Genomic DNA, 23210 nt, shown 5'->3' with positions numbered 1-23210 from the left:
TATCTAGTCTCATAGCCTTTTGGTCGGAAAAGATACTTGATACAATTTCAATTTTCTTAAATTTACCAAGGCTTGATTTGTGACCTAAGATATGATCTATCCTGGAGAATGTTCCATGAGCACTTGAGAAAAATGTGTATTCTGTTGTTTTTGGATGGAGTGTCCTATAAATATCAATTAAGTCCATCTTGTTTAATGTATCATTTAAAGCTTGTGTTTCCTTATTTATTTTCATTTTGGATGATCTGTCCATGGGTGAAAGTGGGGTGTTTAAGTCCCCTACTATGAATGTGTTACTGTCGATTTCCCCTTTTATGGCTGTTAGTATTTGCCTTATGTATTGAGGTGCTCCTATGTTGGGTGCATAAATATTTACAATTGTTATATCTTCTTCTTGGATCGATCCCTTGATCATTATGTAGTGTCCTTCTTTGTCTCTTCTAATAGTCTTTATTTTAAAGTCTATTTTGTCTGATATGAGAATTGCTACTCCAGCTTTCTTTTGGTTTCCATTTGCATGAAATACCTTTTTCCGTCCCCTTACTTTCAGTCTGTATGTGTCTCTAGGTCTGAAGTGGGTCTCTTGTAGACAGCAAATATATGCGTCTTGTTTTTGTATCCATTCAGCCAATCTGTGTCTTTTGGTGGGAGCATTTAGTCCATTTACATTTAAGGTAATTATCAATATGTATGTTCCTATTCCCATTTTCTTAATTGTTTTGGGTTCGTTATTTTAGGTCTTTTCCTTCTTTTGTGTTTCTTGCCTAGAGAAGTTCCTTTAGCAGTTGTTGTAGAGCTGGTTTGGTGGTGCTGAACTCTCTCAGCTTTTGCTTTTCTGTAAAGGTTTTAATTTCTCCATCAAATCTGAATGAGATCCTTGCTGGGTAGGGTAATCTTGGTTGCAGGTTTTTCTCCTTCATCACTTTCAATATGTCCTGCCACTCCCTTCTGGCTTGCAGAGTTTCTGCTGAATGATCAGCTGTTAACCTTATGGAGATTCCCTTGTGTGTTATTTGTTGTTTTTCCCTTGCTGCTTTTAGTATGCTTTCTTTGTATTTAATTTTTGAGAGTTTGATTAATATGTGTCTTGGCGTATTTCTCCTTGGATTTATCCTGTATGGGACTCTCTGTGCTTCCTGGACTTGATTAACTATTTCCTTTCCCATATTAGGGAAATTTTCAACTATAATCTCTTCAAATATATTCTCAGTCCCTTTCTTTTTCTCTTCTTCTTCTGGAATCCCTATAATTCGAATGTTGGTGCGTTTAATGTTGTCCCAGAGGTCTCTGAGACTGTCCTCAGTTCTTTTCATTCTTTTTTCTTTATTCTGCTCTGCATTAGTTATTTCCACTATTTTATCTTCCAGGTCACTTATCCATTCTTCTGCCTCAGTTATTCTGCTATTGATCCCATCTAGAGTATTTTTCATTTCATTTATTGTGTTGTTCATCTTTGCTTGTTTCATCTTTAGTTCTTCTAGGTCCTTGTTAAATGTTTCTTGCATTTTGTCTATTCTATTTCCAAGATTTTGGATCATCTTTACTATCATTATTCTGAATTCTTTTTCAGGTAGACTGCCTATTTCCTCTTCATTTGTTAGGTCTGGTGGGTTTTTATCTTGCTCCTTCATCTGCTGTGTGTTTTTCTGTCTTCTCATTTTGCTTATCTTACTGTGTTTGGGGTCTCCTTTTTGCAGGCTGCAGGTTCGTAGTTCCTGTTGTTTTTAGTGTCTGTCCCCAGTGGCTAAGGTTGGTTCAGTGGGTTGTGTAGGCTTCCTGGTGGAGGGTACTAGTGCCTGTGTTCTGGTGGATGAGGCTGGATCTTGTCTTTCTGCTGGGCAGGTCCACGTCTGGTGGTGTGTTTTGGGGTGTCTGTAGACTTATTATGATTTTGGGCTGCCTCTCTGCTAATGGGTGGGGTTGTGTTCCTGTCTTGCTAGTTGTTTGGCACAGGGTGTGCAGCACTGTAGCTTGCTGGTCGTTGAGTGAAGCTGGGTGCTGGCGTTGAGATGGAGATCTCTGGGAGATTTTCGCCGGTTGATATTATGTGCAGCTGGGAGGCCTCTTGTGGACCAGTGTCCTGAAGTTGGCTCTCCCACCTCAGAGGCACAGCACTAACTCCTGGCTGCAGCACCAAGAGCCTTTCTTCCACACGGCTCCTTAATTTGGGATGATTCGTTGTCTATTCATGTATTCCACAGATGTAGGTACATCAAGTAGACTGTGAAGCTTTAATCCGCTGCTTCTGAGGCTGCTGGGAGAGATTTCCCTTTCTCTTCTTTGTTCTCACAGCTCCCAGGGGCTCAGCTTTGGATTTGGCCCCGCCTGTGCGTGTAGGTCGCCGGAGGGCGTCTGTTCTTTGTTCAGACAGGACGGGGTTAAAGGAGCCGCTGATTCGGAGGCTCTGGCTCACTCAGGCCGGGGGTGGGGGGGGGGTGGGGGGGTAGGGAGGGTCACGGAGTGTGGGGCGGGCCTGCGGCGGCAGAGGCCGGCATGATGTTGCGCCAGCCTGAGTCGCGCCGTGCGTTCCCCTGGGGCAGTTGTCCCTGGATCCCGGGACCCTGGCAGTGGCGGGCTGCACAGGCTCCCCGGAAGGGGGTGTGGATAGTGACCTGTGTTCGCACACAGGCTTCTTGGTGGCGGCAGCAGCGGCCTTAGCATCTCATGTCTGTCTCTGGGGTCCGCACTTTTAGCCACGGCTCGCGCCCGTCTCTGGCGCTCGTTTAAGCAGCGTTCTTAATCCCCTCTCCTCAAGCACCAGGAAATAAAGAGGGAAGAAAAAGTCTCTTGCTTCTTCGGCAGGTCCAGACTTTTCCCCGGACTCCCTCCCGGCTAGCCGCGGTGCACTAACGCCCTGCAGGCTGTGTTGCCACCAACCCCAGTCCTCTCCCGGCGCTCCGACTGAAGCCCGAGCCTCAGCTCCCAGCCCCGCCCGCCCTGGCGGGTGAGCAGACAAGCCTCTCGGCTGGTGAGTGCCAGTCGGCCCTGATCCTCTGTGCTGGAATCTCTCCGCTTTTCCCTCCGCACCCCTGTTGCTGTGCTCTCCTCCGCGGCTCCGAAGCTCCCCGACTCCGCCACCCGCAGTCTCCGCCCGCGAAGGGGCTTCCTAGTGTGTGGACACTTTTCCTCCTTCACAGCTCCCTCCCGCTGGTGCAGGACCCGTCCCTATCCTTTTGTATCTGTTTATTTTTTTCTTTTGCCCTAACCAGGTACGTGGGGGGTTTCTTGCCTTTGGGGAGGTCTGAGGTCTTCTGCCAGCGTTCAGTAGGTGTTCTGTAGGAGTTGTTCCACGTGTAGATGTATTTCTGGTGTATCTGTGGGGAGGAAGGTGATCTCTGCATCTTACTCTTCCGCCATCTTCCCGGAAGATCCGAGACTCTGAATCTTAATTTGAAACTTCTGTTTTAACTGACTTCTCCTTTAACTGACTTTCTCTTACACTGCTTTGGCATAGAAGCGAGAAGTAGGTCTTCATTTGCTGCCAGGTAGAATTTCAGATTTCACACTTCACCTCCATTGACAACCAAGGGACATAGAGCTTCTCTTTACTGTTAGGTGGGGGTGTGAGTTCCAGCTCCCTGCATGGTCTCCACTGATACTATGGTGGATGTGGCCTCATTACTGCTGGGTAATGGTGAAAGTGCTGACGCTATACTAGGCCTCCTCTGACTTAACCATGTAGGAGCGGAGAAGTGTGCCTCTTTTCTGCCGGGTGAGAGTGAATTCCAGGTTCCCCGCTGACACCATGGTCTTTACTGACACCAGGGAGGGGTAGGAGGACTCATTACTGGCTGGTGGGGAAGAAAGTCATAGTTCTCTATTTGATCTTCTGTGACACCACCTGGCAGGGGTGTTTGGGCCACATATAACCTTGTGTTATAACCTTGTGAGGATGGAAGTCTAGGTTCCCCACTCAGCCTTGGCATGGTGGGCAGTAGAACCACAGTGTTGTCTGTGGTGTTTGGCTAGAGTGGAGCAGTTATTGTCTAAAAGTTTTCTTGCTAGGCTGCCCCTTTCCTTTGGCTAGCAGGAGCAGGCTTTTATTGAGGCTTATTATTATTTTTATTTTATTTGTGGCCCAATTTGGCATTTCCAAATTGCTGGTTCTTCAGCTCAAAGTCCGGGATAAATGAGGCAAAAAGAAAACCCAAGGGACTCACTGCAGTGTTGTTGGGTCCTGCCATTCCTAGGCAGTTTGTTTTCTTCTTTCCACCTCTCAAAGTTATGTTTGTTTTATGTATAATTTCTAGGGTTTATAGTTGTACTAGGAATGGTGAAAGTATATCTGCTCTACCTTCCTAGAAGTAAAATTCCATCAGTGTATTTTTCATGTCAGGTATCGTATTTTTCATCTCTAGAAGTTCCATTTGGGTCTTTCTTATATTCCATTTCTCTCATTATATTTTATTTGCCTTTAGTTTTAAATGTATGAAGCATATTTATAACTGTTTTAATTCCACCATCACTGTCATTTCTAGGAAGATTTCTCTTGGTTTGGGGTAACATTTTCCTGTCTCTCTTTATGTCTCTTTTTTATGGTAATATTTAAATGGGTGTCAGACATTGGGAATTTTATGTTGTTTAGTGTTTATTTCTTTTAAAGATATAGCTGTTTATTTTTATTTTTAGGCTGCATCAGGTCTTAGTTGTGGCATGCGGGATCTTTGTGGCGGTGCATGGGCTCTTCCTTGGGGTGCGAGGGTGTCTCTTTAGTTGTGGTGTGCGGGTTTTCTCTCTCTAGTTGTGGCGCATGGGCTCCAGAGCGCGTGGGCTCTGTAGTTTGCGGCACACAGGCTCAGTAGTTGCGGTGCGTGGGCTTAGTTGCCCTGCGGTATGTGGGATCTTAGTTCCCTGACCAGGGATTGAACTCGCGTCCCCTGCATTGGAAGGTGGATTCTTTACCACTGGACCACGAGGTAAGTCCCAGATTTTTAAACAAATATTTATTTGGCTGCACTGGGTTTTTAGTTGCTGCGTGCAGGATTTTTGTTGTGGCGTGTGGGATCTTTAGTTGCGGCATGCAGGATCTAGTTCCCTGACCAGGGGTCGAACCCAGGCCCTTTGCATTGGGAGTGTAGAGTCTTAACCGTTGGACCATCAGGGAAGTCCCTAGTGTTAGATTTTATGTTTGTTGCATTTCTTTCGTGAGTGTTGGTCTTGGTTCTGGCATACTTGGTATTAGTTTGATCCTTTCAAGGCTTGCTTTCAAGCTTTGCATGATGGTCCAGAGTAGCCTTTATTCTAATGTCCTTTTGAGGACTCCACCTGGTGCTCTACCCACAATGGCTGTCAGGAACACAAAACATTTCCAATATTGTGTGAGCTCTGGGAATTGTTTGGCTTACTTCTTTCTGGTGTTTCCCCCACGCCCGGCCTCATAGAGTTTCACCTGATGCATGCACACATCAGTATTCAGACAAAGATTTGAGGGGACCCCGCCGCAGATCTTCAAAGCTCTCTGTATCATTCCCTCATCTACAGTGTTCTGCTTCTCAATTTCTCGCCAACTTATCCTCCATCAACTCTAATCTGTCTTCTCCACTCACTGAGACTGCTGGCTTTACTTGGGTTCCCCCTTCTGCACTGCGCACAACAGTACAGTGCAGGAAACTACCTCTAGGCTGTAAACTCAGGCAGTCAAAGGGCTCACCTCATTTGTTTCCTTTTTCTCAGTTAACAGTGTTCTGCCCTACCTGCTTTCCAATACCTATAAACATTTCTTTCTTCTTTTTTTTTTTTTTGGCTGCACCGTGCAGCCTGCGGGATCTTAGTTCCCCGACCAGGGATCGAACCTTGGCCCACAGCAGTGAAAGCGTGTTGTCCTAACCACTGGACAGACAGGCAATTCCCTATAAACATTTCTTTTTAAATTTTTTTTCTGGCTTTATAGTTATTTATAGTGGGAGAGCGATTTAGGTAGTGGTAATTCCTTTATGGGTAGAAGTGGAAATCTTTCTAAGTCAGTTTTTCAGCTGGAAACAACTAATGAAAGATGTTAGGTCCCCAGGAGAAAGGACCATGAAACATCATGTCAAGAGTATAAGGTAATAATTCCCCCAGTCCTATCCTGTAGGGACTTATGACCATTTATTTGCATAATACACTTTGGAGAAAGAGGAATATCCAACTATTTCAAGACTGTTGGATACAGGGTCCTATTTGACTTTGAAACCAAGTATCTGAAACATCATCATGGCCCCCTGTTAGAGTGGCAGTGTATGGGGCTAGGTAACAAATGTATTCCAGGCCCAGGTCTGGCTCTTAGTAAGTCCACTGGGTTCACAGATCCACCTAGTGGTCATTTCACCTGTCCTTAATTGGACAATTGAGATGGACATAGTTAATAGTTGGTAGACCTACATTAACCATGACAGGTTAAGAGCTATCATAGTGAGAAAGGCCAGCATATGAAGTTCCTGAAATTGCCTCCACCATCTCAGGCTAAAATAATGAATTAAAAAATATCCCATTAGTGCCCCTCTTGAAGACCTAAAGGATGCAGGGATGGTGGTCCCCACCATAATGCCATTTAGTTCACCAGTCTGGCCTCTGCTAAAACCAGACAGTTCCTGGAGAATGACAGTGGATTATGGTAATCTCAGTCAAGTAATTTCAATTTTATCTGCCGTGCCAAATGTGGTTTCTTTGCTGGAGCAGATTAACAGCCTCAGGTAGGCAGTAGGTGACCGTTAATCTGAGCAATATATTCTTTTCCATCTCTATAAGAAACGAGGAGCAAAGTTTGCTTTCACTATTGAGATGAGCAATAAAATACAATTTACAGTCTTGCACCTGAAACATGTGAACACTCCCACGTCTGTCGTAATATAATCTGAAGAGACTTGGACCATCTGGACGTTCCACAGAATACCACATTACTCTATTGATGACATCATGGTAATTGTACAGGATGAGCAAGAAATAGCAAGTCCACTGGAGGCCTTGATAGGATAAACATTCTCAAGTGGTGGTACATAAACCCTGCAAATGTTCAGGGAAGTTTTTAGAGATTCAGTAGTTTGGACAATGCTAGGACATTTCCTCCAAAGTAAAGGAGAAATTTTATATCTCATACATCTCACCACTAAGAGGGGGCACAGTGCTTGGGTAACATCTTCAAGGTCTACAGATAGCTTATTCCCCACTTGGGAATACTGCTCTGACTCATATATTGGGTGCCACAAAAGATAGTGAGGCCTAGAGCAGGAGGACTCTGCAGCAGGTCCAGACCGTGGTGCACATGTTCCTGTTGCTTGGTCCACAAGACACCCTATTAAAGGCGTCAGTGATGGGAAAAGATGCCACATGCTGTTTACGGCAAGCCGCAACAGCAAGTCACACATAGACCCCTACCGTGCTTGAGCAAGGCCATGCCTTCTGAAAGGGTATTATATACCTTTGAAAAGATAGCTCCTGTTGTGCTACTGAGTCCTAGTTGAAACAAAGTGCTTCAAGTGATCATGTAGCCAAAAATGCCTGTTATGACCTGGGTTCTGTCAGACCCAAGTCATAAGATTGGATGGGTCCATCAGCAGCGCTTCATAAGATGAAAGTGATATGCATAGCACTGGGCATAAGCTGGGCTGGAAGGTCAAAGTAAGCTGCATAAGCAGGTGGCCAGACCCCTGTTACCCACCACTATTGCACTGCTGCTGCTTTTTCAGTTCACATCTATAGCCACATGGAGTGGAGGAATCCCTCATGACCATATGACAAAAGGCTGGGCTCGGCTAATATATGGGTTGTCTCTGTAGGTGGAAGTAAGCTGAAAATACTGTGGAGGTACTATGGCCCCACTTTGGGGTAGGCTTGAAAGACAGTGAGGGGAAATCTTCCCAATGGGCAGGGCTTCAGGCAGTACACCTACCTGAGGAAAGAACATAGACTCACAGACAATGGTGAATGGCTTGGCTGGTGGATCAGGAGCCTAGAAGAAAAATGTGAAGGCTGAAGACAGGGAAGCCTGAGGAAAAGGTATGTAGTTTACTTGGGAATGGGTATAGTGTATGATGATCTTTGTACTGCATGTTAATTCCCACCAGAGAACACCCACCACAGAAAAGTCACCAAACAACCAAGTAGATTGAATGACTTAGCCAGTTGATGTTAGCCAGTCTCGGTCATTGGCATCCCAATGATGGCAAAATGGGCCTGTGAATGGAGAAGCCATGATGGAAGCTATGCATGGGCCCAACATCATGGCCTCACCAAGGCTGATCTAGCTACAGCTACTGTGACTGACTGTCCAACTCATCAGCAACAGACACCAACACTAAGTCCCTGACATGTCACCATTCGTCAAGGAAACCATCCAGCCACTTGGTGGTAAGTTGATTACATTGACTCCCTGCTACCCTGGAAGGGGCATTGTTCCATCTTGACCTAAATTGATGTGTATTATGGGTATGGGTTTACCTTTCCTGCCACCATCATCCAAGGGCTTACAGAATATTTGATCCATTGGCATGAGATCTTGCATAACAGTGCACTGGAACAAGAGACCATGTTATAGCAAGGAGGTACAGCACTGGGTACATGATCATAGGATCCATGGTCATATACCACACCATCCAGAAGCAACCCACCTGATACAATAATGGAACTTCTTGTTAAAGGCACAGCTGAGACACCAGCTTGGAGATGACACCCTGTAAAGATGAGACACTGTCCTCCAGGATGCAGTATATACCCTGGATCAACAGACAACCTAGAGTGCTATCCCCAAGTAAAATATATGGGTCTGGGAAACAGGGGCTGGATGTAGGAGCAGCCCTCCATTATCATCACTCTCAGTGACCCAACTGGGGAAAACTATACCTCCTATCCCAACTCTGGGCTCTGAGGACTTAATCAGGTAACCCATGTGGACTAACAGAAGTATAAATTGGGGGGAGGGTAGGAGAATCTAGAATGGGTAGTAGGAGGTAAGTACCAGTTGTAGACTTAAGCTACAGCAGCAGGGGCTGTAGTCTGTCCCAGATCTTCCTCTAAGTTTTCCCAGGAAAGGAAGCCCATCAGGATCCTGAAGGGATTGTTTTAGAACTTATGAACAAACTGACCTGACAGCACAAGAAGTGGACTGTAGTGGAGACTATGGTGTGCTGCCCAGATTGCTCCCTTCAGCACCGAAGCCCTCACTTCCCAAGCTGCTGAGAATGCGCACAGCTCTCATCTGAGTTCCCCTCTGGGTACTGCCTGTGTCTGAAATCAGTCACATCACCCAAGACCCTTTCCTGGTCAGCATGGGGTTCTATAGGTCTGGCCACTTGCCTCAACATGGTACACATCTAGATGGCTCAAGCCACCCTAGCTTGAGCTCCCTGGGGGACTAAGGCCTTTGTTGAGACTGCGTCAGCTCAACTTCTCCCTCTACCGAATTTTGCTTCCTTCACGCCCCAACAGGTGTTAATCTAGAGGACACCCCAGTAAACTTCCTGCACCTAAATCTCCAACTCAGTCTGTTTTACCAGGAACTCACCTCATGACAAGTATCTGAACACTTTTTGAGATTCGCTATGTGGAATGTTGCTCCTGTGCTCAGTTTCAGAGAGCGTCATCATGGTGGTGGTGGTGTGGAAAGATGCAGTGTTAAGTGAGCTTTCCATTTCAAGGACAGCAGGGATTGATGGCAAATCTGACAATCAAATGGCAACTGCAAACAATACTAGTGCTCGACCTGTCACAGAGTTCTGGCAAGTGTGAGGTTGGATACAGATATTAGTGCAACTACTGACGACAGAACGCTCAATAGCAGGGATGGCTTTCTGCAGATGAAAGTAGTTAGTTGGCTTGGCAAGGCAGGTGAGCTCAAATAGGATGATTGATAGAAACCAATTTCTCTGGTAAGGGTAGCAGTAGAGTCAATGGTCTCGTCTTTATCCTTCCTAAACTGCAAAATCTCATATTTATTTGAGTGACTCTGGAACAATCCACTTGTCAACAGTTGGTCTTTTTTCCAGGAATGGACCTTGAACTATCTACTTGCCTCATCTCCTATTCCGTAACTACCTACGAACTAGCCCCATATCTTAACCTTGGTCTGGAAACCAAGGTATTTTCTTTTTCAAAATTTCAGGAAGTGGCTCAAGAAATAAAACAGAAGTTCCCGTTTTAAACTTCTTTCATCCCAGCATCATTTTCTCCGACAATTTCCCTTAGGCCTTATTCAGACTCCACTGCGCTTGTACTGAGGGCTGTATTAGCGTACCTAATAAGTTTTAAGACCGTAAGGCGTATCAACTTGTTGAGTAATTTGTCCACAGCAACTGTGGGCTGTAGCCTGCAAGTGTATTCTCTTTTTTCCTTTTCAGCAGTAAACCCCAGTGGCTCAAGAGGACATCCCACATAGAGGTCCTGTCCCCAGTCTACTCAGTCCAGTAAACAACACCTAAAAAGAACACAACCTCTTTATTTTTTTTTTCAGATACAAACATTTAGTTTGGATGATGAGAATGAGCTATCGCTATCATTTATTCCAATGAATTCCAATGTAGGACGAGGCTAAATAGATCTAGACTCTTTTGGTCTATTATTAATATTTAGCTTATCAAATCTACAGCCTGGTACTTCTGGAGTAGGCCTGCCCCAATAACGCTAGATGTGATAACCGCTGAAGATGGCAAATATGGACAATTCAACGTATATTCAGTCTAGTCTGCTGTCGCTGTCTCCATATGCTTTCTAAAATTCCGTGTTTGGTCAGAGCTGGGAGTGATATCACGGTGCTGGCCCATCATCTTCGCTCCACCTCTCTGATTCTGCTTTGCTGCTTTCGAGGTAGAACAGGTTCAGATGGTCTGGGAGCCTGTGGAGCTGGCAGCTTGCTGGGCTAACCAGTACTTATATCTTTTGGTCTTGGGCCTCTCAAAGTTCACCACAGACATAGGTACCCTCACAGTGTCAAGCCCATTTACCTGTACACAAAATAACAGTAATCTTCAGATCAGTGGGGCAGATACGAACTAACACCATCCAATCCCAGCTTTCTACCCAGTGAGAAAAAGGAGACAGGATGTGAAACACTCACCGTCACCTCACACCAGTACTCGCCCCTCTGTGTGATAGGCTCTTCTGGTAACTTTAATGCATGTGGGGCAACCACAACACCAAGCTGCAAAAAAAATCAATCACAGCCAAAGGGAACTCTGTTTACATGGTTGCCACTCCAGGCAACCTCTAGATTTTCCTGTACATGGGTGAATAAAACGGGGAGGTTTACCCTGGCTGATCCCATGGAAAGGCACAAACCTCCATAAATAGTGGCAGAATAACTCAGTCCTAATTTCTCAGAAAGGGAGGTGGATTCACAAAGAGAAACAGGGCTTGAGATCAAACTCACTTCACCCACAAAAGTAAAAATTCTCCAGTGAGTCACATTTCCCCAGGTTTTCCCTAGCTAGAGAAAATAAATGATCCCACCATCTTCTCCTATCAGTCTTCAGAATCTATGTGACCGTCCTTAGTTATTTCCCTCCCACACCCCTGCAAACCAAGAACGCTTTCCCTAAGTTGGACAGCCACATGTAAATCAGCGAAGTTAGAACACTTCCTCACACCATACACAAGAATAAACTCAAAATGGCTTAAAGACTTAAAATGTTAAGACAGGACAACATAAAACTCCTGGAAGAGAATGTAGGCAAAACATTCTGACATAAATCGTACCAGTGTTTTCCTAGGTCAGTATCCCAAAGCAACAGAAATAAAAGCAAAAGTAAACAATTGAGACCGTTTACAAGCTTTTGCACAGCAAAGGAAACCATAAACAAAACGAAAAGAAAACCTATGGACTGGGAGAAAATACTTGCAAATGAAGCTACTGACAAGGGCTTAATTTCCAAAATATACTATCAGCTCAAACAACTCAACAAAAAAACAACCTAATCAGAAAAATGGGCAGAAGACCTAAATAGACATTTCTTCAAAGGAGACATACTAATGGCTGACAGGCACGTGAAAAGATGCTCATCATCGCTAATTATTAGAGAAACGCAAATCAAAAGTACAATGAACTACCACCTCACACTGGTCAGAATGGCCGTCATTAAAAAGTCTACAGATAACAAATGCTGGAGAGGGTGTGGAGAAAAGGGAACCTTTCTACACTGTTGGTGGGAATGTAAATTGGTACAGCCACTATGGAAAACAGTACGGAGGTTCCTTAAAAAACTAAAAATAGAGCTACCATATGATCCAGCAATCCCACTCCTGGGCATGTATCTGGACAAAACTATAATTCAAAAAGATACATGCACCTCTGTTCACGGCAGATCTATTCACAATAGCCAAGACATCGAAACAACCTAAATGCCCATCAACAGATGAATGGAAAAAGAAGATGTGGTACGTATATACAATGGAATACTTACTCAGCCATAAAAAAGAATGAAATAATGCCATTTGCAACAACACAGATGGACCTAGAGATTATCATACTAAGTGAACTGAGACAAATGCCAGGGCTTCCCTGGTGGCGCAGTGGTTGAGAGTCCACCTGCTGATGGGGGAGGACGCGGGTTCATGCCCTGGTCTGAGAGGATCCCACATGCCACGGAGCGGCTGGGCCCGTGAGCCATGGCTGCTAAGCCTGCGCATCCAGAGGCTGTGCTCCGCAACGGGAGAGGCCACAACAGTGAGAGGCCCGTGTACCGCAAAAAAAATAAAAAAAGACAAATGCCATATGATATCACTTATATGTGGAATCTAAAATATGACATAAATGATGTATGAAACAGAACTTCCCTGGTGGCACAGTGGTTAAGAACCCACCTGCCAATGCAGGGGACATGGGTTCGAGCCCTGGTGCGGGAAGATCCCACATGCCACGGAGCAACTAAGTCCATGCGCCACAACTACTGAGCCTGCACTCTAGAGCCCATAAGCCACAGCTGAGCCTGCGTGCCACAACTACTGAAGCCTGTGTGCCTAGAGCCCGTGCTCCACAACAAGAGAAGCCACCGCAATCAGAAGCCTGCGTACCGCAACTAGAGAAAGCCTACGTGCAGCAACGAAGACCCAACGCAGCCAAAAATAAATAAATAAATAAATAAATTTATATTAGAAAAAAGATCTATGAAACAGAAACAGACTCAGAAACGTAGAGGACAGGCTTGTGGTTGCCAAGGGGCAGGTTGCATTGATTTACATGAGGCTATCCAACTTAGGGAAAGCGTTCTTGATTGGTTTACACGGGCGTGGGAGGGAAATGACTTGTGGTTGCCAGGTGGGGGAGGGATGGATTGGGAGTTTGGGATTAGCAGATGCAAACTATTATGTATAGAATGGATAAAAAACGAAGTCCTACTGTACAGCACAGGGAACTATATTCAATATCCTGTAAAAAACCATAATAAAAAAATATGAAAAAGGATGTATATATATATATATGTATAACTGAATCACTTTGCTGTACAGCAGAAAATTAACACAACATTGTAAATCAACTATACTTCAATTAAAAAAAAAAATGCTTTCCATAACTCCAGCTGGATGATCATACCCTTTCCTAACAGAGGGATCAATCCTGGGGTAGCTTCTTCTTCCCAAGGGTAGTTTCCACCCTCAGGGGTACAGCAGTGTTTGGGAATACTCACATTTCTGAGGAAGTGGCGGGCAACTATTTCAGGGTTTAGCTCCCATTTGACATTGTTCTTCATCCCTACCTGCAGGTGGCATCTTCTCAGAAATTTCACTGTCTGAGAGGAATTATACACAGAAGATAGGTTAGAGTTGTAATCAAAGGAGAGGAAACATGTTAGCAAGAGGCCAAGAGGCACACAGTCTGAGAGGCTATGCACAATTTCTGCCTCATAGCCAAGATGGGTGAGATGATGAATACGAAAGATAAAAATTCTCATTGTCTCAAGGCTGATATTATGGAAAGACGTTTTAGCGATGCTCTGAAAGGAAATGCTGCCTATACGTGGCTATTCCTAAGCAAGGAGAAACAGGCCATGTCAAAGTTAGGCTCATCAGGGACTTCCCTAGTGGTCCAGTGGGTAAGACTCCGTGCTCCCAATGCAGGGGGCCCGGGTTCAATCCCTGGTCGGGGAACTAGATCCCACATGCACGCTGCAACTAAGAAGTCTGCATGCTGCAACTAAGACCTGGCACAGCCGAAAGAAAGAAAAATTTTTTTTAAATTTTAAAACTTTTTAAACACCGCCCCCCAAACCAAGGTTAGGCTCACCAATGGGGGCTGCTGGTGTATCTCAGGATGGAATGATTTTCACAGACTGTTTTAACACAATATTCTGGCCCTTCAATCCCACCCCTACACCATAACAATTCCTCCCTGCTTACAGAACAAAGTATAAATTCATTAGCTGAGGATTAAAGATGTTTTGTAAATTATGCCCCAACCCTCTTTCCAGTCATATATTTCCTAATAGAAGTCCTCTGTTTTAGCTAGACTGGTCTACTTTCTATTTTAAAACATGCTTTAACTGAGATATCACCTCACACCTGTCAGAATGGCTATCATCAAAAAGAACACAAATAACAAATGTTGGAGAGGATGTGGAAGAAAGGGAACTCTCATATACTGTTGGTGGGAATGTAAGTTTGTGCAGCCACTGTGGAAAACAGTATAGCGGTTTCTCAAAAAACTAAAAATATGACCTAGCAATTCCACTCCTGGGTATATGTCTGAAAAAACCAAAAACACTAATTTGAAAAGATACGTGCACCCCAATGTTCACAGCCGCATTATTTACAATTGCCAAGATATGGAAGCAACCTAAGTGTCCATCAACAGATGAACTGATAAAGAAGGTGTAGTATATATGTGTATATACACACACACAAAAACATATGTATGTGCATACACATACACACACAATGGAATACTAAGCCATAAAGAAGAACAAAATCTTGCCATCTGCAACAAGGATGGACTTGGAGGGCATTATGCTAAGTGAAATAAGTCAGAGAAAGACAAATATTGTATGATAACTTGTATGTGGAATCTAAAAAATACAACAAACCAGTGAATATAACAAAAAAGAAACAGATGCACAGATATAGAGTGTAAGACAGGCTACAAGGATGTATTCTACGACATGGAGACTATAGCCAATATTTTATAATAACTGTAAATGAAGTGTAACCTTTAAAAGTTGCATAAACTTTTTTTAAAATTAAACAACAATAACACGTGCCTTAACTATCTACTTTTTCTCCCTTAAGAATACCTTTCCCACCCTCCTGGTCTATCCAAAGCCTACTAATCCCATAAGGCCTAATTCAATCCCATCTGAAAAAAATCCTTTCCCAATCACCCTAATCCATTTTGGTCCATGTCACTCATAATTTACTGCCTTGAGTTTATCACTTTCTCACGTGTCTATTTTCTCTCCAACTTGTCTGTAAACAACCCCGAAGGCAAAGTCCTCATCTCACTTTTCCATGGGTCCCCTGGTACCCAGGTTGGGGCCTCCCTCAATAAACTAGAGCACTTCACCCAACAGGTCAGGATATCCGAGGATATCTCAATACCAGTTATGGTAACCACAACACTTCCCTTGCCCCTACCTTGTGCTTAAAATCAGGAGACTTCAAGGAAATCAAGAAGTCTTTCAGGAAGAGGTTGGTGACTTTGTAGGTGACCCATAAATAAAGATTTTCTATGTTTCTACTCACCGTCTCACCTTCCTTGGTCTGGATCTTCTCTAATTTTCCTTCCTGTCTCAGCTAGAAAAGAAAGTTACAGATGAAAGAAAAATGAGTTTGTGGTAACTAATAACAAACTCTTGCTATGCTTGGCATAGGCTGGGCTTCTGAATTCCTGTTCTAGCCCCTACTTCATCTGAAAATGAAGTAGGGGCTAGAAGAAGTTGCTAGAGATAATCTTAAGGTTTTAATTCCTCCAAGTCCCTCTGCCGTCTTCCGGGCTCACCAATTTCTCCTCTTCAAACAGCTTCCTGTTTTCAGGAGACGCATATACAGCCAGTCCTTGAGGAAGTAGTCGATTACGGCCTACAGATTTTTTCACTGAGACCAGGTCACCTCGGACTCCAAGTTCTGCCAACAGAGAACAGAGACACTGGATCAGAATTATCGAGCAGTCCCTAAAAAAGGAGATGATCAAAGGAAAAAAGACCTCTTATTCTCTCACAGTGCTTATTCTTCCTAGAAGAAATATTAGTATTCGCTAGGACTACACTTAAGAGATTTCTAATTCATTTCTTTAGGACCTGATTTAGAAACTTAATATTCCCTGTACAAAGTGAAACACTGTCCCATCACAGGATTTCAGTACCTGTGGCACATACTGTCAGGTCTCTTTCTCCCCACACACTGTTAATGATGCTGCTGCATTCATGTTCTGATTTTCTATATAGGAGCCCTATGTCACCATCACAGTACTTTTTATGGCTTCCTCTTCTCAAATATGAACTGGTCATTCCCCCAAATTAGTAAAAGGGCAGAAAAAAGCTGATGCCAAACAGGACCAGCCTGAGACAGGAAGCACCTCTGCCTGGGCCTTACCCTCCACCGACTGCGTGAGGATGAGCTCCAGGTTGTCTTTGGGCCGGTGTTTCGTGTCCTCCGCCAGCTTGTAGACGCGGTGCCGCCGGTGCAGGCGCGGCTTCCGGCCCTCTCCCGCTAGCGGCACCTTCCACCAGCGCTCCACAATGACCGTGCCCTGGCGGCCGGGGGAGCGAGGGTGAGCGAGTCTCCACGGAGAAGCCTCCTCCTCTGGCCGCCGGCCCCTCAAGGAGAGCCCACCACCCGCAGGCCGGGGCCCCACCAGGTCTCAACGCGCCCCAGTCAAGGAGCCCCAGAACGCACACCCGGCCCTCACCCGACTGTGAGACAGGCTGAAGTCGCGCTCCGAGCCGGAGGTGCCCCCTTCAAGTCGCGGCCGGAGGAGCTCCCAAACCCCTCCTCGCACCAGCCGCTCAGTGCCCGCCCGCAGCAGAGACCTGCCTGTAGCAGCCGCCATGTTCTCGGGCGCGGATGGAGGCGTAGAAGGCCCCCGGCGCCGGCGGCAGGAAAGGCCCCCACCGGGTGCCCGCGGCGCGCCTGAGCCGGCGCGGCTCTGTCCGAGCTGAGCCCAGGGGAAGCCCGGGCCCGGATTGGGCTGCGACTAGGCTGCCTCGAGACCGGAGATCTGGGATGAATGCTCCACGATTCAGCATGCCTCTACTCCCTTCTCCCAATTTCTTTTCGGGGGAGGGACACCCATAGCCACTGACACATAGTGGAGTGACTGTTAGGTGCACTGACACCGGGAAAGACACCCTTTCCCTCTTGGCTTCACTTTGTCTTTAAGATGGGGGCTTCGACTGAGCTCTAGTAGCTCTCTGAGGGCACTTCCAATTCTGACATTCTGTGATAGCTGGATGCTGAGGGGAGAGGGTGCTGCTCTCATTTTTCCTTACTTCAAACCTGCCTAAAAGTGGTGGAAGGATGGGATCCTCTGGAAAACTTGCAAGCCCCAGGAAGTCGTCTAATCCTTAATCGTGACACTGCAGTATTTAGGCTCATGTTTAAAGAATTCTAAATCACAAGGGAGACGGTTCCCTCCGTGGAGGGTCTCAGTACTGGGGAGTAAACCATATAAATGGAGTGAATAGGGTCTGTTTGGCAGAAGAGATTTATGGAAAGATGCTCTATACATCCTGTTATTTGACACATAAACAGCCTTTGACCATTAGTCCCTCCTCCTAATTACACTTTCTTAGCTTCCAGGACACCAATTTGTTTTTATTTCCTTCCTACTTCACTATTTTCCTTCACAGTCTCCTTTGCTGATTTCTCTTTTATTCCCCACTTCTCAGAGGGCCCCCAGGACTCAGTTTTTGGATCTTTACTCTTCTTCTCAATGTACACACTCTTGGTGATCCCATTCAGTCTCATGGCTTAACGTACCATTTATACGCCAATGACTTCAAATTTCTGTCTTCACCCTAGTCTTCTAAACTCCAGACATGAATATCCAACTGCCTGTCATCTTCCCCTTACATGTCTAATGGACAATTCAAAGTTAACATGCTCCAAACTAAATCCATCTCTATACCCTGCCCCATAGTGCCTCACCTGCAGCCTTTCCCCTCTCAGTTGATGGTAACTCCATTCTTTCAGTTCTTGGACTCAACGTCTCTCCTACGCCAGGAAATCCTGTAGGTGCTACCTTTATACTATTTCCAGAATCCAGCCACATCCCATCGCCTCCAATGCTCCACCCTGGAATAAGACACTATCTTTCTCCTGGATTACTGCAATAGTCTCCTAACAAACATCGTTTAAAGCTCTACAGTTTATTTACAATACAACAGTCAGAATCTTTCTAAAAACACAGGTCAGATCATGTCTCTTCTACCCAAAACCTGCAATGACTTCCCCCTTTACTCAGAGTAAAAGAAAAAGGCCAGATAATGGTCTATAAGGCCCTACAATGACCTGGCCCCATTAGCTCTCTTCTTTTTCTACTCTCCCTATAGCTTATACTACTCCACCCACAGTGGACTCCTGGCTGTTTGTGGAAAACATTTGACACATTCTCTTTAGGGCTTTTCCACTGGCTGTTGCTTTGACACAGAATGCTTTTACCCTCAGATGCTCGCTTGGCCTAAATCCCTCACCCCCTTCAGGTCTTTGATTAAATGTCACCTTTTCAATGAGGCCTATTTAGATCACCCTATTTATGACTGCAACTGCGCCACCTCCTTCACACTCCTGATCCTTCTTTATTCTACTCTATTTTCCTCCATAGCAGCTATCATCTAACATATGAAATCATTTTCTTGTGCTTAGTGTTTAGGTTTGTTCTTTCACTGTTAGAAGTTCCATGGGGCAGGGGATCTTTGTTTTGTTTACTGTGTATCCTAAGCTCATAGTAGGCCCTCAATAGATATTTGTTAAATGGATGAATAAATGAATATGCAGAAGTCTCAAACTGGTGGCCGCAGAACCAAATTTCACACACCATGTTGATTTTTTTAATCAACAATTTTTATTTTTTAAGTTAGTAGCCAATATTTTTTTAAAATTTGAGAAATTTATCACAAAAATCAATCTTTCCAGTTTCTGTTGAAAAATCATATGATCTGGTACCACTGAGTCTGCATTCCTGCATGGCAGCTGTTTGGAGCTATTGTGTCACTTTTTTTTAGGGTGTGAGCTTTTTGTTTTGTTTTGTTTTTTTCCGGTACGCGGGCCTCTCACTGTTGTGGCCTCTCCCATTGCGGAGCACAGGCTCCGGACGCGCAGGCTCACGGGCCCAGCCGCTCCGCGGCATGTGGGATCCTCCCGGACCGGGGCACAAACCCGTGTCCCCTGCATCGGCAGGCGGACTCTCAACCACTGCGCCACCAGGGAAGCCCAGGGTGTGAGCTTTTCATTTGGCTTCAGTCCCGCCCAGCAGCTCCACTAATTTCCATTAGTTGTCCAGGTCCCTGCAGGCATTTAGTTTGCAATTCCTACCCTATAAGGCAATGAGAAAGTTCAACAACGGGTAGCACCACTGGCTTATTAAAAGTAGGGATGATAAAATATTTAACTGATAGGAACCAGGAACCAACCAGTCAGGTCAGATGCTGGATCAGGGCCTTAGAAGCTTCCTGCAGTATCAGACCCCAACCCTTTAGTTGCTGAAGTGTGTGTTTGCACATGCACATGCCAGAGAGGAGCCCACATTGTGTGGGCACAAGTGGTCAGCCAGGGCTGTTTACCAACCACTACAGAAGCCAAAGTATTTTAACTTCTGGTGTAGCTGTGAAGTGCATACTAGTTGAACAGGAGCCTTGGGGCTACCTAAGAGGGTGACGGGGTAGGGAGCAGCAGAGAGGAGTCCTGAGGCGGTGTAAGGGCTAACGCTTTGTCCATGTCATAGTGCTCACCGTGTCACAATGGCACCAGTTGCCTAAACCTCTGCCACCCATCCCTGAACCTCACTTTGCCTCGGGGAGGCACTGAACTAAGAAACTGCCTCGTAACAGGTCGCGCCCCTTTATCTACTCCCTTTCTTATATCAAGAGGGGAAAAACACGGAACTACCTCTACCCGATCTGGTCACCATACGCCTATTACCTTTACCGTTACAAATACCGGATCACCCTCCGGGAGAAGATGCTGCCTTGTTATAAAAGGTACTTGTTTTCATCTCTACTTGTAGTTGTTTATATACACTGTAAAGAAAAAAGAATTCGAAAGAACTTCCCAAGTGGCAAAAGATGATAATAGCAAAATAGGGTAGAAGGCCTGCATGGAGCTTCATAAACGTTTTCTATCTGGCTGGCTTGGGAAAATGGAAACAGATGGGTTGGTTCACATAAGATACAGAAGATGGTGCCAGAGCCTGACCCTGTGTACCTGGAAGTTAAGAGTCTTTCCCCATCTCAGACTCAGAAATAAACTAATTTGGACCTCTTTTTCCCAATCAGCATCACTTATAAGGAACAGGAGCACTTGACACTCCGACCCCGTTGCTGTCTTCAGTGCTCCTGAGTCCCTAGTAGGCCTTCACAGGGGCAGAAGCAGCAAGCAGGGTGATCAAGACGAGCTTAAAGAACTGTATTCGGTACGTGGACTGGGAGTTGGTGCTGTGACATGGCAGCCCCTTGCGGTAATGATATCTTGCAAAGGGACATTAGCTAGTTGGAAAATAAATCATAAGAAGTTAGAGCTAGATGAGACCTCGGAGCTCATGTGTAAAAGCTACTTTATAGACAAGGATTCTGGTCCAGAGATCTTAAGGCAAGGTCTTAGGGCTGGTGGTGAAAAGCAGGATGGGAAAAGAGAAAGTGGAAACAAAGATAGACTGTATTAAGACATAAAGCTGTTTAGATGCTAAGTTCTGGGACTAGAACCCAGAACTCCTGCCCTTGCCTTTGTATCATATCTCAATAACATGCCTAGGTATGAGCTATGCATTTTAAATAAGAAATGGGAGAATTTAGAGAAAACCTATGATGGAGAAAAGTAGAAGAGTATTATCAGTGAGACAGTAAATAGATGGCCCAGCTTTAAGCTCTCTGATGTAAATACGTTTCTGAATCGTTAGAGCACACTGAGCGAGGTCAGCAGGCAGTAATACTCCATTGACTCCAGATTCCAAATTATTTGTATCGAAGAGAACTCCATGATAGGAACAGAGTTAGGTCCCAGGACTGAGGGATATTGAGTAAGACCTTGGCTCCACTTTTCCCAGGCTCTCTCCATCAGCCCCTGCCTTGCTTCCACAGACACACCCAAACTGGCCTGAGATATGATTTGAGGGTTAGGTGAGCACAGAAATAGGAGAATATTACTCTCATTTTTACTCCTTTTCTAGGCTGGGAACCTGACGGTGCTGGCTACTGACCCCCTGCTTCACCAGGACCCGGTGCAGTTAGACTTCCACTTCCGCCTCACCCCCCAGACCTCTGCCCATTGGCACGGCCTTCTTTGTGACCACAGACTCTTCCTAGATATCCCATACCGGGCCTTGGATCAAGGCAGCCGGGAAAGGTGACTGAGCCTGTATGGGGGAGAGGGGAGCAAAGAGGTTAGGGGATTTCACTCTTATGTCATAATCAGGTAGTGGGCATGCTAACCAGTGAGGGCTTATTCAGGAGCTGGATACATTCAAACCACTGAACAAGCCTGTGAGCTGAGCCAGGATCTGGGGTTCAAAGGATAACAGCCCATGGGAGGTTGCTAAACTGATTCAGAAACACAAGTGGGAATGCATAAATAGTTGAAAGGAAGTGCTCTCTAGCTGTTTGTCTTTATGGAGTGGCCCCTTCACCCCAAGCCCCTTCCATGGCATGGTGTCAGTCCAGTAGTGTATAATCCCTTGGCTTCAGAGAAAAAAATCTATCAAAACGAGTTTAGCAACTTTCATTTCCTGGCTTGGGTCAGGAAAAACTAATATGATCTCTTCTGCTGCAAGTAGGCATCTTTCTGGATTTTGAGTTTGCTGAACATTACATTGACCATTTTCCCTCTGGTCCTTAGTTTGACTGCAACACTGGAGTATGTGGAGGAGAAGACCAATGTGGATTCTGTGCTTGTAAACTTCCAAAACAACCGGAATGACAGAGGTGGGGATCTGCTCTGTCCTTCCTGGCCCTTTGTGCTGAAGCAGCTGACAAGTGACTTTTCCTTGGTAGACCTTCTTCCCCTCACTCTTTAAAAAGGGCATGCTCAGGCAGTTCAGGGATTCAACACCCACCCCCTACTCCCCGCCAAGGAAATTAAGGCATCTAGCATTCCGTTCATTCAAGTCACAACTAGACTATCAGGAAGGCCCTGCACGTAGATTTCAGAATCTAGACTGAAGGAGCACTGGTGGAATTACAAAGAAGCCATTCAAGGGATCTGGCTGGTAGGACAGAAAGGATCTCAAGTGTATTAAACACCTATAGAGTGAAAGCGTCAGGCATTAGGCCAGGAGGATAGGAATATAATTAACCAGATGCGAGGCACACATTACAGAAACTACACCTCCTCCCTCAAGGAGTTTATACTTCATTGGATAAAAGACAAAGGTGGTCAAGAGTTTACTATACCTTCCCGGTATAGTAAACTCCAGCCAGGTTAGAGTCTAGGTTTGTTTGACTCCAAAGCACATCATCCCACTGCCTGCACTACACTGTTTCCCACACCCCCCAAGTCATTCCCTACTGGAAGAAGCCAAGGCTGGGGGAACAGCTGTACTGAGTTTCAGAGTGTTCTAATTTCCTCTCTCTTTTCACAGGTGCCCTGCTACGGGCCTTCAGCTACATGGGCTTTGAAGTGGTCAGACCAGATCACCCGGCCCTTCCTCCCTGGAACAATGTCATCTTTATGGTGTATCCCCTTGAAAGGGACCTAGGCCACCTGCCCAGTGAAACTCCCTGAACATGCTTATTCTTACTCTGTGAAGGGCTCGGAGCCTTGATAAATGAGAACCAGGGGCCCAGGATGTGATTCAGAACACCTTCCATCTTAGGAATAAAGGGTAGTGCAATCCTCAAATGTTCACTGTTTCTTTGAGTCTCACAGAGCTGAATTCATTGTAGGATAGATAGATAAACATTTGATGACTGAAAAGATCAAAGGGGCCTGAGCCAGAGAGAGAAAGGACCCAAGGATTTTCAGTTTTTGCCTTTCCCCATTTATTCTAACCATCTGAGCACCTGCCAGGAGCAAAACCAAGCACTAGGGAATTCAGGAAGACTTAAGCCTTACTGGGAGACTTTCACCCATATATTTTGGTTCAAATTGGAGACAAGTGCTATTTC

At 45.3% G+C, this 23210-nt stretch overlaps 2 protein-coding genes across 2 annotated transcripts; one reads left to right on the top strand and one right to left on the bottom strand.

Annotated features, from left to right (window-relative positions):
- Window positions 1-10388: 10388 nt before the first annotated feature.
- On the bottom strand, window positions 10389-16952 carry MRPL9 (mitochondrial ribosomal protein L9). Its single transcript, XM_082668212.1, has 7 exons — window positions 16805-16952; window positions 16489-16645; window positions 15896-16020; window positions 15640-15690; window positions 13593-13694; window positions 11027-11110; window positions 10389-10913 (listed from the first exon to the last, which is right to left on the bottom strand). The coding sequence occupies exons 1-7, from the start codon at window positions 16943-16945 to the stop codon at window positions 10788-10790; spliced, it is 786 nt and encodes a 261-aa protein (XP_082524338.1). The 5' UTR covers window positions 16946-16952; the 3' UTR covers window positions 10389-10787.
- Window positions 16635-22827, top strand: OAZ3 (ornithine decarboxylase antizyme 3; the record flags this gene model as incomplete). The annotated part of the gene is given in 6 exon segments (XM_082668225.1): window positions 16635-16666; window positions 20388-20448; window positions 20450-20524; window positions 21278-21453; window positions 21943-22028; window positions 22685-22827. Coding segments are annotated over 6 exon segments (573 nt in total).
- Window positions 22828-23210: the final 383 nt, after the last annotated feature.

The sequence above is a fragment of the Grampus griseus genome (genome assembly GCF_964374135.1).
Source record: "Grampus griseus genome assembly, chromosome: 1".
Lineage (NCBI taxonomy): Eukaryota > Metazoa > Chordata > Mammalia > Artiodactyla > Delphinidae > Grampus > Grampus griseus.
This window is presented reverse-complemented; position numbering and strand designations above follow the sequence as displayed.

Coding starts and splice junctions, on each gene's coding strand:
- MRPL9 (XM_082668212.1), bottom strand. CDS start 16,945: ATGGCGGCTGCTACAGGCAGGTCTCTGCTGCGGGCGGGCACTGAGCGG. Junction 13,695..15,639: donor AGACCAAGGAAGGTGAGACG/GTGAGTAGAAAC, acceptor AATTCCTCTCAG/ACAGTGAAATTTCTGAGAAG. Junction 10,914..11,026: donor AGTACTGGTGTGAGGTGACG/GTGAGTGTTTCA, acceptor TTTTGTGTACAG/GTAAATGGGCTTGACACTGT.